General features: G+C 40.3%; 1 protein-coding gene across 2 annotated transcripts in view; it reads left to right on the top strand.

The window, feature by feature from the left end:
- The first annotated feature begins 965 nt into the window (after nt 1-965).
- The window catches only part of LOC126836977 (probable nuclear hormone receptor HR3), a 48531-nt gene continuing 35981 nt past the window's right edge, over nt 966-13515 (top strand). Inside the window, exon 1 of one of the 2 annotated variants that reach the window (XM_050570701.1) lies at nt 966-1572. In XM_050570701.1, the coding sequence (XP_050426658.1) occupies nt 1554-1572 (19 nt within the window). In that variant the 5' untranslated portion in view covers nt 966-1553. Of the gene's footprint in view, nt 1573-8052; nt 8130-13515 lie in introns of those variants that run through there. The other variant, XM_050570703.1, reaches the window with a different exon arrangement.

The raw sequence follows: 13515 nt of genomic DNA, 5'->3' as shown, positions 1-13515 counted from the left end.
TAAATACCCGAGTGGGTTGGGTTTTTATCAACTCTGCTCTGAACTGGGGAGCCACTTGGGGCCACTGGTTAATTTTCAAGTTACGCCACCGGGTGATGTCCCGCCGATCGTCCCGCGGCCCGGGGCAACACGGCCGCGCCCCGAGTGGGCGCCAACCGTTTTTGGCCCGGTGCGTAGGGTAACGGCGGCGCGGCGGCGAGTGGGCCGTTTTTGGCGGACAGAGGTTTTTCGAGTTGGCCAGCCACACGGTGTACGACGGTGATAATAATATTACGGCCGTCTATGTAGTCATATATGACTCGCGGGAACGGCCGGTATTATGCGCGGTCGCCGGTCCATCGCCGGCACGCATAATAATATAATAATAATAATATAATCGTAACCATAACCATAATAATAACGCAAGTCGTATAGCCATAATATAATATAATATTATAATACGGTTCGGCCGTCGTGGATGCGCGCGCGGTAACGGTATACGGGACGCAAGGTACCGTTGGGTTTCCATTTCCCCCGGGGTCGGTGACGGCGGCGGCGGCAACCGGTAAAAACAACGGTTGTTGCGGCTCGGACCGTGCGGCGGCGGCGTCTTGTAATAATAATAATAATAATAATAGTATGCACACGGTGGGTCACACGATTTTTACCGCAAACCAACCCGGTACCGGTACCGGTGGCGGCGGGGGCGAAAAATCCGCGTTGTGTTTTTACGTGCCTCCACCCCCCGCCCGCGGTGCCCCCGCCGAAAGTTGCGGTCCTGGGCACGGCCGGTTTGCAAAACACGATACGCGCCGCGCGCACAAAGAAGAACGGGTTGTAATGGTGAGTAACCGCGGTGGCAAAGAAGGAGGAGGCGGGAGGGATGGAGGGAGAGCGGCCGCCGCTCAAGAAAACCGGCTGGAGGGGACCATGGACGGGCCTCTGCCGCCGCCACGGAACCAACCTCGATGGCCCGCGGTTTCAAGTTCAATGTCTGTCGTGGTCGTCAGTGGTCGTAGCCGTCGCCGTCTCAGTCGTCGCCGTTTTTAAAATTTTCGCCGCCGCCCGAAAACTCCCCCGGAAATTGGTTTTTTTTTTTTTGGAAAAAAAAACATATCGCTCGATTCACATTGTGAGTTTGCGTTTTTTTTTAATTAAATTAATTAATCAATCGATTGCCGACCGATCGCCGACTATATCACACCGGCCGTTATAATAATATTACATATATTATACATTGTTATTAACGATATTCGATAAGTCGTCCATCGATCGTCACTTTAAATGCGCAACGGAACTAGCCGCCCGTCGTCCACGCCATGTCCGGGCCCGTCGTCGCGCTCGTCCCTGTAACAAGGACCGGGTCCCGCAGGCCTTTGCCGTGCGTTTATCGTCCACGCCGAGCGGAAGTGCAGCAGTCGGCCGACCGGAAAAGCTCGACGGCCAACAGCAGCTGACGAACATTTCTTCACGAAACACACTTTTTTAAGACATTTTTTTTAAAGGCGGTTGTTTTTTTTTACAAATTTGTTTAATTATTTTTCCAATCCGATCACTTATAAACGACCATCAACATGCCGAGCACTATACGAGGTAAGAACCAAGTCATTCATTAAAAACATAAATATAAGGAAAAAACGTTTTTATACAATATATATTAAACAAAAATGTGTACATACATTATAATCGTGTGCACAATTAAATAGTGTACTATATGATATATTTAATTCTAAACGATTCACTAATAATATGTATGAATATGCTAATAGTAGTGATCCAAGCGCAGTCAGCGCAAAAATACAATTTATACATATAAGTGTGCACATATTATGTTACTCTGTCGACAATTTAACAATTTTTTTTTTTAACAACCGTTCATTCGCGCGGGTACGACGACCCAGGGCGGCACGCGATCATCGCTTTATAATATATTATTATTATTATTATTATTATTGTATACAGTGTGTATTACACACACACACACACACACACGTTATTACTATAAATAATAATATGTCGTCATTGTGCTTGCGATCAGAAAATAAAATTAACAAAACCGAAAAATAAAAAAACTCATCCACGCGCGTTAAATTCTCGCTTGAGTCGACTAAATTTGAAGGAGTTGCAAAAAACAATACATGTATGTATATATATATATGTGTGTGTGGTATAAAAAAATTATAAAAAATTCGGTTCGGTCGAATTACTAATAACAAAAAAAAAAAAATATTTGCAGCAATAATAAAATAATTAATAATTTCTATATTATTATTGGTATATATTGTTTGACCGGCGACGGCGGCAGCTTTTGCTGTATATTACCTATTTTTTTTTTTTTTAATAATACTATACACACACTACGTGTATGGGAATAATAATATTAGGCACTATAATAATATGTGTTATTATATCGCCATTTCCCCTCTCTCCCCTTCCCCTCCCCTTAAAAACGTCGACGACGGACGAACATGTCGCTTTTCTTAATTAGTCGCCCGTCGTCTGATCGTTATTTTTACCATATAATATTATTATTATATTTTAATTAGTTAATTATTAGCACTGTAAATTATCATCATCGAATCCACTCCCAGTAATAGGTATATAGTAATATAATAATTATTGTATTGTTATTACACATTTTTTTTGGCCAATCAATAATGTGTGTGTGTGTGTGATTTGGCCGGATAAACGACTTCCGCCCAAAAACCAAACCGGATACGCCGGGCCGTTAAATATAATGGAAAATTAATGTTCCCGGCCCTAATCCGGTGATAGTCGGTGGTAGGAGATTATAGGAAAAAATGAGCTAAGAGGCTCGAGCGCGTTAAGCTCCTCAGACAAATCCGGATAGAGAAATTTGTATCTAGTCGGCACCTTTGTCGTTACTGGACTTGCACATAGGTTCGCCTACCTGCTGCGCCATCGTCGAGCCCAAAGTATATTGCTCCCAAAGTCTGTGGCTGCAGCTAAAAGCCAAAAGATGATATTATGTGCAAAAAAGTGTCATTTTCACATTTTTGAATATCTCATTTGACATTAGAGCTACATAATATATTAGATACTACACCCATCATAACGTGTAGACCATTTTCTGCACTGAATTGAGATTATATATTACTGTTTTACCCTACTCTACGTTTTCCATTACCTACCCGGTTCGACCTGACCCCAGTGAAGGCAGTGAAACCATTGCTGTAAGAAAAAAATGACTATCTCATGCATAATGAATCACCATGTTGTGCAACCAATATCTCTGACAAATCGTCAGAGTACAACGTCTTATCGGTTTGCTTGGGAAGAATGGGATTTCCGATTAAAGGTGCTTTTTTCGTCCAATACTTCAACAGAGCTACCCAAATACCTATGGTCAATACCGACCGTACAATGCTTTGCTCTAGGTCGGCTTTGGCCATCTCCGTGTGTGTGCTGTGCTGTGCTCGTCCTCGGGGCGGCGGCATACCGGATACAAATTTGTATTGTCCATCGTGTAACAGTACAATTTCAATTGGCCGCTGACTAGTTTTTGTAATCAGATACGGCTGCGGTAATAATAATAACATTATCTATCGTTGATAATGTATACATGTGTACACGGTTAACGAGAATCCAGTTATTCATCCAGTGGGTTTGCGGTCAAACTGGTCTTCGTCTAGGAATTCAACCGTCGGCTTTTGAGAGATTTAACTACCAAACGAATTTGTTACAGTATAACGTACACAAGCACACTAGATATAATTACCAGGGTGGACGGATTGACAGAATGAAGAGACCTCCCAGTGGAGGTAAACAGTTTTGATAAGAGCGAGCAGAGGATTTTCACAACGGATTTGAAACCGTCTAAGAATTGGAAAAGAATGTCTTCCAGGTTAGATGTACCTGGATCAGGTGTAATGTTTTGTGCAGTGATGCAGTCACATTTGCATAGGATTGGTAGGAATATGACTATACCATTAAAAAAGAAAGCATCATACAACACAGTGCCTTTTGATGTGACCATTACACTGACAATTTAGGCATGCCGTTGTTTGAATGGATCTTCTGTTTTTCCATTTGTGTGCAGAAGATGCACTGGTTTGGAAATGTTTAATTGTTGATTTGCAACCAAAACCGATAAGCTCTGAAGTGAGAAAAGTTTGTTAATGAATATTGGTGGAGTTAACAAGTGTAGACCCATCGAAATCAAGTATAGGTACTCAAGTCCCTAGTATTACTCTCGACCGTTGTGGAAAACATAAGGTTTGTGTAAGATATGAAAAACAATGGTGGGTTTTAGTGGGCCGCCAAAAAGATAATTTAAAATAAAAAAAGCGTTTTTATTAAAAAAGTTGAAATTGAAAATGCTACGGATGTAATAAGGCCGGCAGGTATCTATACCGTAAATTGGTTTTTCCGGAAATTGATACACTCCATCTGCCGGCGGTGTATATACATAGCTGCAGTTTGTGTACATTGTTATTATTATTATTACTACTACTATAGTGCGAGGGAAGAATATAATTTTATATTTTGCGCAGTTATGAAAAAGTTCCCGTTAACATAGTATATATATATATACCTAGTGTTGTTTACCTCTCCAGAACGCCAAACAACAATATATCAAGTCAGTTTATGTAATGTTATTATTATTATAAATTGGACGTCTCCGGCTAAGCCAAGACGGCGCGCAAAGTTAACGCATATTCACTTTAAAAGTGTTAAATATGTTTTTTTGATAAAATGAAGCTTTGATCTTGTTAAACGTGTCTCGATCGTTGCATAAACCGTCTTTGAGTTTTGTACCAGCAACCGGAAGTGGTTTTATTCAAAGCCGTTGTTGGGGGTTAGCCGCCACGCATTATCTCGGATGAATAATAAATAATTACGTTTTTGAGAAAAGATGCCAGTGGCAGTTTTTTCAAAAAAAACCTAACCTATTTTTCTTACATTTTTTCTATATAAAAATAAACAATTGCAATAAACCGCACTCACGACACAAATTAAATTTTCTCCCCCCGCCCCTTTACAATCACCGCTTTTGATTTTCACCACTGTAGCAATGTTGTTGTCAAACGACCGTGTGTTTGGCCGTTTTGTCGTGCAATATTAAATCAACACAACCGCTCGTGTCAACAAGAACAGATTCAAAAGGAGCTCCCTGTGGATTCCAATTTGTACACTCGAAAATATGTTTTACCCCAGGGGGTCGCCGCACATAAGTAAAATGTCCATTATCAAGTACCTTAGGGGGAAAAGGACAGCCCGGCAGTGTGGTACCAATTGAGTTTTTCCGCCTTTTGGGCAAATCTTAAAAAAAAAAACAACACAAAATAAATATACTTTTTGATTTTTATTTTTTTGAAACATTGTCCGTTCGCGTGACCGTCGAAACCCTAATCGAGTGTACGGTAATTGATAATAATAATAATAATAATAATAATATCTCATTACATTTGACGGGCAATCGACATTGGACACCACCACCGCGATGGGCTTTGGGTTTATTTAACAACAATATCGTATTATACTCTCGGTTGAACGTCACACCAAAGCTATTCCAAAAAAAAAACAATAGTAGTGTGTAATAAATATATATATAGTTTCCGATTACTGTCGTTAATCGCACGGGCTTTGCTCAAGTATAATATACACCACACACACACACGTGTATTATAGGTAATAATGACTTACACGGTTTCCAATAGCTCGGATGGCGTCACTGTTGGCCGGTGTGTGTGTATGTGTGTGAATCATAGCGATCAAAACGGTAATTTTTTTCCTCTCAGGTCATTCCCCTCGGACCCCCCTCGGACCCCCTCAGTCCCCCCTCGCCGATATACAACCTTGAAATCCGCGTAAACCGTCCAACTGTCCATGACGAGGAGATATTAACGCGATGGTCGTTTTGTACAAACCGCAGCGGAACAAAAAACAAAAAACTACTTAAAACTATTAAAAATTAAAAAAATTAGAAAAAAAAAAACAAAAGGGTTTGGTCCAAAACGGCCAAAGCTGACAACTCGTGTAGAGACGTCGGAACGATTTGAACCTTTTGAAAGAATGAAATTTAGAATGCAACTTTCTGGTTGGGATAGGGTATTTATTTTTCCTTGAAATTATTGCAATTTTCTAGTTTTTGAAAGTGTGTTTTCCGAATGGCATGCCAAGTGTATTAGTTATTATGGAAACTATCGCCATAAGGATATCCTCTATTGACCGGTCGACATTTTCAGAAAAATATTTATAATTTATATAAAAGAGCTGAACAATTCTTCCTCTTGGACGTTTTCGACCGATGTTTGTTTTGTACGATCCGTTATTTAGACGTTTAATAATCGTTTCAAAACAGTTGGTTTCCGGTATGACAATAATATTTAGACGAGGCACATTAAAAAAAAAAGGTAAACTTTAGTCGATTTTACTTCCTATGCTTACTTTAACGCCACGATGAAGTATTGAAAAACCGCACTAAGAGTACTTATCAAAAGGAATATTCGTCATTGTCTTTTTGGGCAAAACAAAAGTTTAAGTTTTCGACTTTGTTATAATAAAGTTGCCGCTCGAAACACTTAAGTGCAATCTTCAAAGCAGTCTCCAAAGCGTCGTTGTTCCTTTAAACAAAGTTTCCACATTTCTCGAGTGACCTATTTATTTTGTTTAATTATTTATCTGGGGATTTTTTTTAATTTGGACATAACTCAATAATTATGATTTGGATCTACTACTAGATTTCCAAATAGGTATTCCACGTTTATTGGATTTGTTACTAAAAGGGAGCTAGTTTTACTCCTTTCAAGTTAATCCCACGTTGATTTATAAGCTATTTGCCTAAGATCTGTCCAAACCACTCTGGGGGCTGTGGGACACATCAACTGGGCACAACAGTAATGCACAACAATACAGGGCGGCAATTCATTAAGAACGGGACACGGTTTTTCTTTTAAAATAACTGAAAGTATGTAGCTTTTCTTTTAGGAAGATATTTTGAGGTTGATGTTATTTACAGAGTTCTATTATCTCTGCACACTTTCCTGCTGTCCAAAAATTGTTTATCGACCAGTGAAAATTTTTAGGACGTTTTTGTCAATTTAAAAAGCTAATTCAATGTATTACTTTAGTATTTAAATATTTAACAGTGCTCTAGAAAATACTTAAAAAAAGAGGGTTAACTAAATTTTATAATATTTAAAAAAAAAAACATATGACAAAAATGTTTTCAAAAAAAAAAACTACAAAATCGCGATTATTTTTAAGAGAAAATTAGCGTCCGCAACACCCTGTATGTATTGGCACAAACCAATTATTATTATGCTAATGCCGCCGTACAGAGTGTGACACGCACAAGCCGCAAGCAGTGCACGATTGGGGGAATCGGCATATACATATATGATAATATTATTGTTAAGGGATGTTTGCGGCGGCGGCGGTGGCGGCGGCGGCGTTTGTCGATAGCAGTCGCAGGCCTACGCCGACGCACACGCACACGCACTACAACGGCCTCGCCGGGGCGCATCTGAACGGCCTGCTCGTGGCCGCCGCGGCTGCCGTTGTTTTGTTGTTGTTGTTGTTGTTGGCGTGCAGGTACTCGCTTGCGTCGTGTGCCCGACTTCGGTTTTCGGCATTTTCACCCAGTTTTTTTTATTTTTTCCACCCGCTCGCGTCGTCGAATCGTTTTTTTTTTTTTTAACAGTTTTACTATCGTTTTTGGGTTTTACGGCCGTCGTTTTTGGCGGTACGTTGACGGCGGCCGTTTCGCGCGCTTGAAACCCTGTCGTCCCGCGCGCCCAAGTCCGAGTCGTCGCCGCGCGTACTGCGGTCGGCATCCAAAGCCGTAGTGCCGCACGACGACAATGCGGCCGGAACGGTCCGGCCTGCCGTCGTAAACGCGTCTCCCCGGGCCACCGACAACACGTCCACCACGACCACCATCATCATAGTGCCGGCCGCGACGGCCGCGGCTCTTGTCGCGGCCGCTGCGGCCGCCAATGACGCGGCCAACGCAGCGGCAGCCAATAACGCGGCCGCCATCGCGGCGGCGGCCGCAGCCGGCGACGCCAAGCCGATCGCCGCCTCGCCGCCGTCTCCTCAGCCGCTGGCCATCACCGCCGTCGACACGCCGGCGGCCGCAGCCGAGACACCGCCGCATCCGCCGCCGCCGGCGTCCATCAGCACAGGTATTAAACGTTAATAATAATTGTAGAAAAACAATAGAATAGAATATTGTCGTTTTTAAATTTCGAAAAGCGTTTTGTATTTTGTCTTTTATTTAAAAAATGTAAAAAAAACGGGGGTTGTTCGGGTAGTCTCGGCCGGAGTCGTGACCGCGGAATTAATATGTAGGTGAACATCGGGGCCAGTAGGTAAATGCATTTTCCGCGTTGAACCGAAAATACCCTACAAACGGGGTTTGCAACGGGCGTGGGAGTGATTTTCAAATAAGGGGGCGGCCAGAGGGCGAGGGTTGGCACAGTGGCCGGATCGATCACCGAGGCGTGCGCGCCCTACGCTCGATTGGAGGGGAAAGTGGAGGCGTTCCACTCCGTTGTTGACGTTTGTATTTATATGTATAATATATATATATATGTATATATATATATATATATATATATATATATATATACACACACCGCGTGCAAAGCTCTGTCCGTATCGACCGCTTAGCCTGTATTATATTTTTCTGCGGCCAACGTTCGTGGAAATAAATACAAAAAAAAAAAAAAAACCGCACAAACGCATACGCCGGCGGCATACGTCATAATAATAATAATATAGCGGCCGCCGCCGCGGTTATGCAACCGTTTATATTTTTATTTTAATCGTTCTATGTATTTGAAAAAATAAAATGTAATACTTATTTTACACGGTAATTGTTATTATAAAAAGCTATTCGCACGGCCGGGGGAAAAAAATCGGAAATTCGGCAATGTAAAATGAAAAAAAAAATCCGACTCCGGCCGTTATTATTATATATTATATACCTATATATATATATATATATATATAAGGTATATTTTTATTTACCGAGACCTAACGGTAGGTACGGCCACTAGAAAAATACCTTGGCGAGCTGTACATAACGGGTTACCCGACCGCGTGACGTCATCCCGGCGGCTTACCGGTCGGTCGGTCGGTCGGTCGGTCACGTAACGGGACAACAAAACGGTACCATCCGTCGGCGGCGGCGGCGGCGGCTGCGGCAGAGGGGGATTCATTCTTCGCTTCATCTTCGCAGCGAAACCCCCGCCACCACCGCCGCCGCCGCAGCTATTCTTCCCACCTGTCCGCCGCCGCGGCCGCCAACGTGTAATATTATTATTGTTTGGCTCGTAAAACGACGACGGCCAACACACACACACACGTACACACGCGCGCACACAGATTTTTTTTCTCTCCTCCACGTCCTCCTCCTCCTCATTGCGTACACCGTCGGTGAGGGTCGCTGAACTCCACAACCGCGCGCGTATAACGGACCCGGGGAGTACTCGCAACCTCGCGGCACCTCCGCCGCCGCCCGCGCGGGTTCCGCTGGCCGGCAAGGACGTTGGACGGCCATCCGCACGCGCCACCGCCAACACACGCGGACACTTTGCCAAATTACCCGCCGGCGAGAGGAGGGGAGGGGAGGGGCAAAATACCATAACGCTTAGTTAGGTAGCTCGGTAGGGTTTTTTGGGTTTTGAAAAGTTCAAAATATCATACTCACAGTAATATAAAAAAAATCAAAGGGGTAAGTGGTGGACAAAGGCGCCAACTGACATTTTTTTTATAAAATAATTTTTTAAATTTGAATTGTCATAAAAAATGGTCTGAACGAAAGTCAGTGTTTACACAATTTAGCAAAATGTTAGAACGGTCGAATGTGTGTCAAAAAATTAAAAAAAGTTCCAAGCATTTGAATAGATTATTATATATATTGACTAAATCGTTGCCCTCTGAACGGTTTTGAAATATTGTCAGTTAACACCTTTCATTCACTCACTCCCCCTTTATTAGTGCATTTTAAATAGTGCATTTATAAGGCGCGTTGTATAGGCAATCGTTCACAGAAACAACATTGAGTTAAAGGTTGTAAATATATGTGTATATATATAATCGATATAATACACACACACGACAATGATAGGGCTATTTTTTTCATGGTCTTAATATTAATATATGTTTTTAATCGTTTTGTCAACGACCGTCAATCGACGTGTAGTCGATGATGTGCAAGGTTAAGTGCAGCGCCTGAATTCTAGAAGTATAGGCAGTACAATCGACAAGTCGGATAAAAAAATGTATCTTATATATGTTAGTGTCTATTGAATTACTTTTACAATAATTATTATCGTACTCCAAATGACCACATTTCCACGCTGTTCTCGGTTAATACACTTTGCCCTTACAAAGACCACAATGTTTGATTTTATTAATTCAAAACTCTTAGTACAAGCCAAGGGCTAAAAAAACCCTAGCCCCTCCCCCTGAAAAAAAATCTGTTGTGTTTTAAAGTAAACATAAAAAAAAAAACGTGTACTACTCGCTCTTCAAATACACAAAACGATTTTGTGTTTGTTGGTTTTTTTTATACATTTCATAAAAATAATATGCGATTTCAACATAATATCACATATAGATGTAAACAACGAGTGCGTTTAACGGTAAATAAGAGCTGCGGTTTATTTCTATAAAGCAACGACAAAACATATTTTTTTTTTTACATTTAATACCTATTTCGCCTACTCTTCGACTGCTTGGATATAATATAATATATCATAAATCATACTTAAGCCACAAGCAGTGATAATACTTTAAAACCAGTTTTCTTTTTCAGCGTTTCGGTTATGTTATATTTGACATTTTTTAGAGGCAATATTTTGTATGACGTAAAAAATAATATTATTATTATTAAAATTTATCCAATCGATAATACTGTTTGTTGTGTTCAATGTCCGTTTGTGGTGTAGATGGGTATACATAGTTTTTAAAAATAATTAAAACATATATTATGCAACAACACAAAAAATGATCGATTTTCGACTTGTTGTGTCACTCAAAGGACACAATAATATAACAAACACAGTTTATATACTGACATTGATAGTCTGATAGATAAATATATCTGAAAAATAATCCTTTTGTACAACAGTGTGGTAGAAAAAACGTTATCAAACACCTATGTAACGTTATCACCTTCGGTAATCAAGCACTTGTTATCAGTCATTCTTATCAGTTTAACTTATCATTGTAAAATATACCGTGTACAATATTTTCGGCACTATAATTTGATAAAAACCAATCAAAAATCCTAATTTAAAAATCTATCGTTTCACTGGTGAAGTGTACTATCTGGTTTTATATTTTAATCTGTGGTTAAAATTATGTGCAAAATGATTTGTTACATAATTTTAGTGACTTTTCGAGTGGGCGCTGTTCAAGGTGTACCGTTCCACACTTAAGTATAGTGCTATTTTTTAAACAAATGTTTCCTTCGGCGAAAGGAAGGTGTTTTTTTTTTTAGTCTTTTAATATTTTAAAAGGCATTTCGAACGGGTGGAACGTCTAGTGTCTAGGTCCGACCTTAGTGGGAAAACCTTTGGACGACCTCTCGTTTAATATATTATTATTATGTATTGGGTTTTGTCGAAACATGCTTGTGTTTAACGGTTTTTTTTTGGACTTTGGTAAAAAAATCAAATCAAAAATACCACAATAACAACGTGTATGCCGCTTTGGTTCGTGACCGCCGTTGACCGTCATCGCGACTGCACGTGCCGACCCGACCGTGTAACGTTATACACTGCAGTATTATAATATTAATATGTCTTCATATGTGTGTGTGTGTTATTGTGTGAGACATTTTAGTTTATCCAGAGCTGTTTAAAGTTTCAAAAAAAATTAAACGGTAAGGTATATAATATTTATTACACCTAATGGTGCTCGTGGCATTCCTCCAGGGACTGCACTTGTCTTGAGATCAGCTGACTTTCTGTCACCATCCCCTACCCACCAGCCCCAGCCATAAGACATCATGTCCATTGCACTGTCTTTGGTCGTACAACACCCCCGGTAGTATAATATAGATCTTAACAATAATATTTTGTTGTCGGTTCAGGTATTGTCTCAAAGGATAAACGTTTTTGGGGGGGGGGGACAGGTGCGCCCTGCACGGTGTAATCCGACGCTAGCACCGTGGACGTGAAGTGGTGCGTGTGTACTTATAAAAATTGACAAAAAAAAAAAAAATAATAAAACATAACGGGTCTCTATAGGCATGATAATAATATGTAACGGGCGGTGTTATTTGTATACGGATCGGGTATCGTCTGCTCCGGTCTGGTGTGTGTGTGTGTGTTTTGTGAGCAGATGGTATTTTTTTGTATGATGCGGAAGACATTTCCTGATGCGAGACTGCCACTCGATCAGGGATTTCCTTGGGAAATTATTGAAAATCACATTTTTCTGGTATATACTTGTAATTTAAAGAGGACATAATGGAGCAGTTAGAATAGCATTGGTCTGGAAAAGGAAGAAGACCAAATCTATTTATCTAAAAACCCTAGGAGTTGATGGCTGGGGAGACCGAGGCGGTTCAAGATAGAGACAGGCGGATGAGTGTAGTAATGCCAGAAGACATGTTGACTTGACGTGGTTCTATTAAAATGAATCCAATCTTACCTAACGTTACATTCAGCAGCTTTTTGGTAAATTTTCATTGAAATTTGTACTAACATATATTTTTTCTGCGAGCAAGTCTTTCTAATGGTCAACGTGTGTTTGTATACATTCTATATTGCTTAGATAGGCGCCACGGGAATGATTATGATTATTTAAACAGTTGACAGTTGCGGTGTAAGAGAGGATAGAGCACGGCGGCCCAAAGACTTTCCCGGAACACATTAACAGTGGGGAAAAAATGTGTTTTTCGATTTAATTAAAATAAAGGACAATAAACAATTATTCAAATTTTCATCATAACAGGAAAGAGACCGCATAAATTGTGTAGTTATGGAAATGTGAACACATTTTTTAGCGAAAAACCAACAAACGCGCCATCGCGGTTTTCGTTAAAATTTTCTGGGAAGTCCAACTGCGAAGCGCCAAGATTTTGATAAAAAAAAAAAACCATTGTTGGTCGTATATAAGATGATTGTGGAGTGGGCAGACCGAGGATATTCAAGATTGTCCTTTATTAAGTAAAACGCAAAATACAATACCAGTCGTTCTTTTTTTTTTTAATACAAAATTATTACTTTTCCGGACGAATTAATATTTCAGGAGAAAAAGCTGCCGGTCTCCGATTCGGAGAATGTAGTAATTAATTTTTAAGTGACAAACACTCGATGTACATAAATACATATTTTTTTCGTTTCTTAATATAACGGTTTTTTAATAATAAAACTGTTGGGAATAAAGAAATAAATGCTGCAGTTCTCCAAAAGTCGAGTACACTTCCGTTGGCCTTTGTTTGAAATTTTAATTGTAAACGTTAATTAAAAAAAAAAAATAAACAAGAGTTGATTAAATCTGATAGCGACTAAGAAAAAAGGCAGACATCAAAATAGGATTTTTCTCGGGTAA

This window comes from Adelges cooleyi, unplaced genomic scaffold (genome assembly GCF_023614345.1).
Source record: "Adelges cooleyi isolate 19-005CV unplaced genomic scaffold, UGA_ACOO_1.1 ACOO_flye_CR_arks_rails_tigmint_CR_PRNA_247, whole genome shotgun sequence".
NCBI lineage: Eukaryota > Metazoa > Arthropoda > Insecta > Hemiptera > Adelgidae > Adelges > Adelges cooleyi.
The sequence above is the reverse complement of the archived record's forward strand: the minus strand, read 5'-3'. Positions and strand labels throughout refer to the sequence as shown.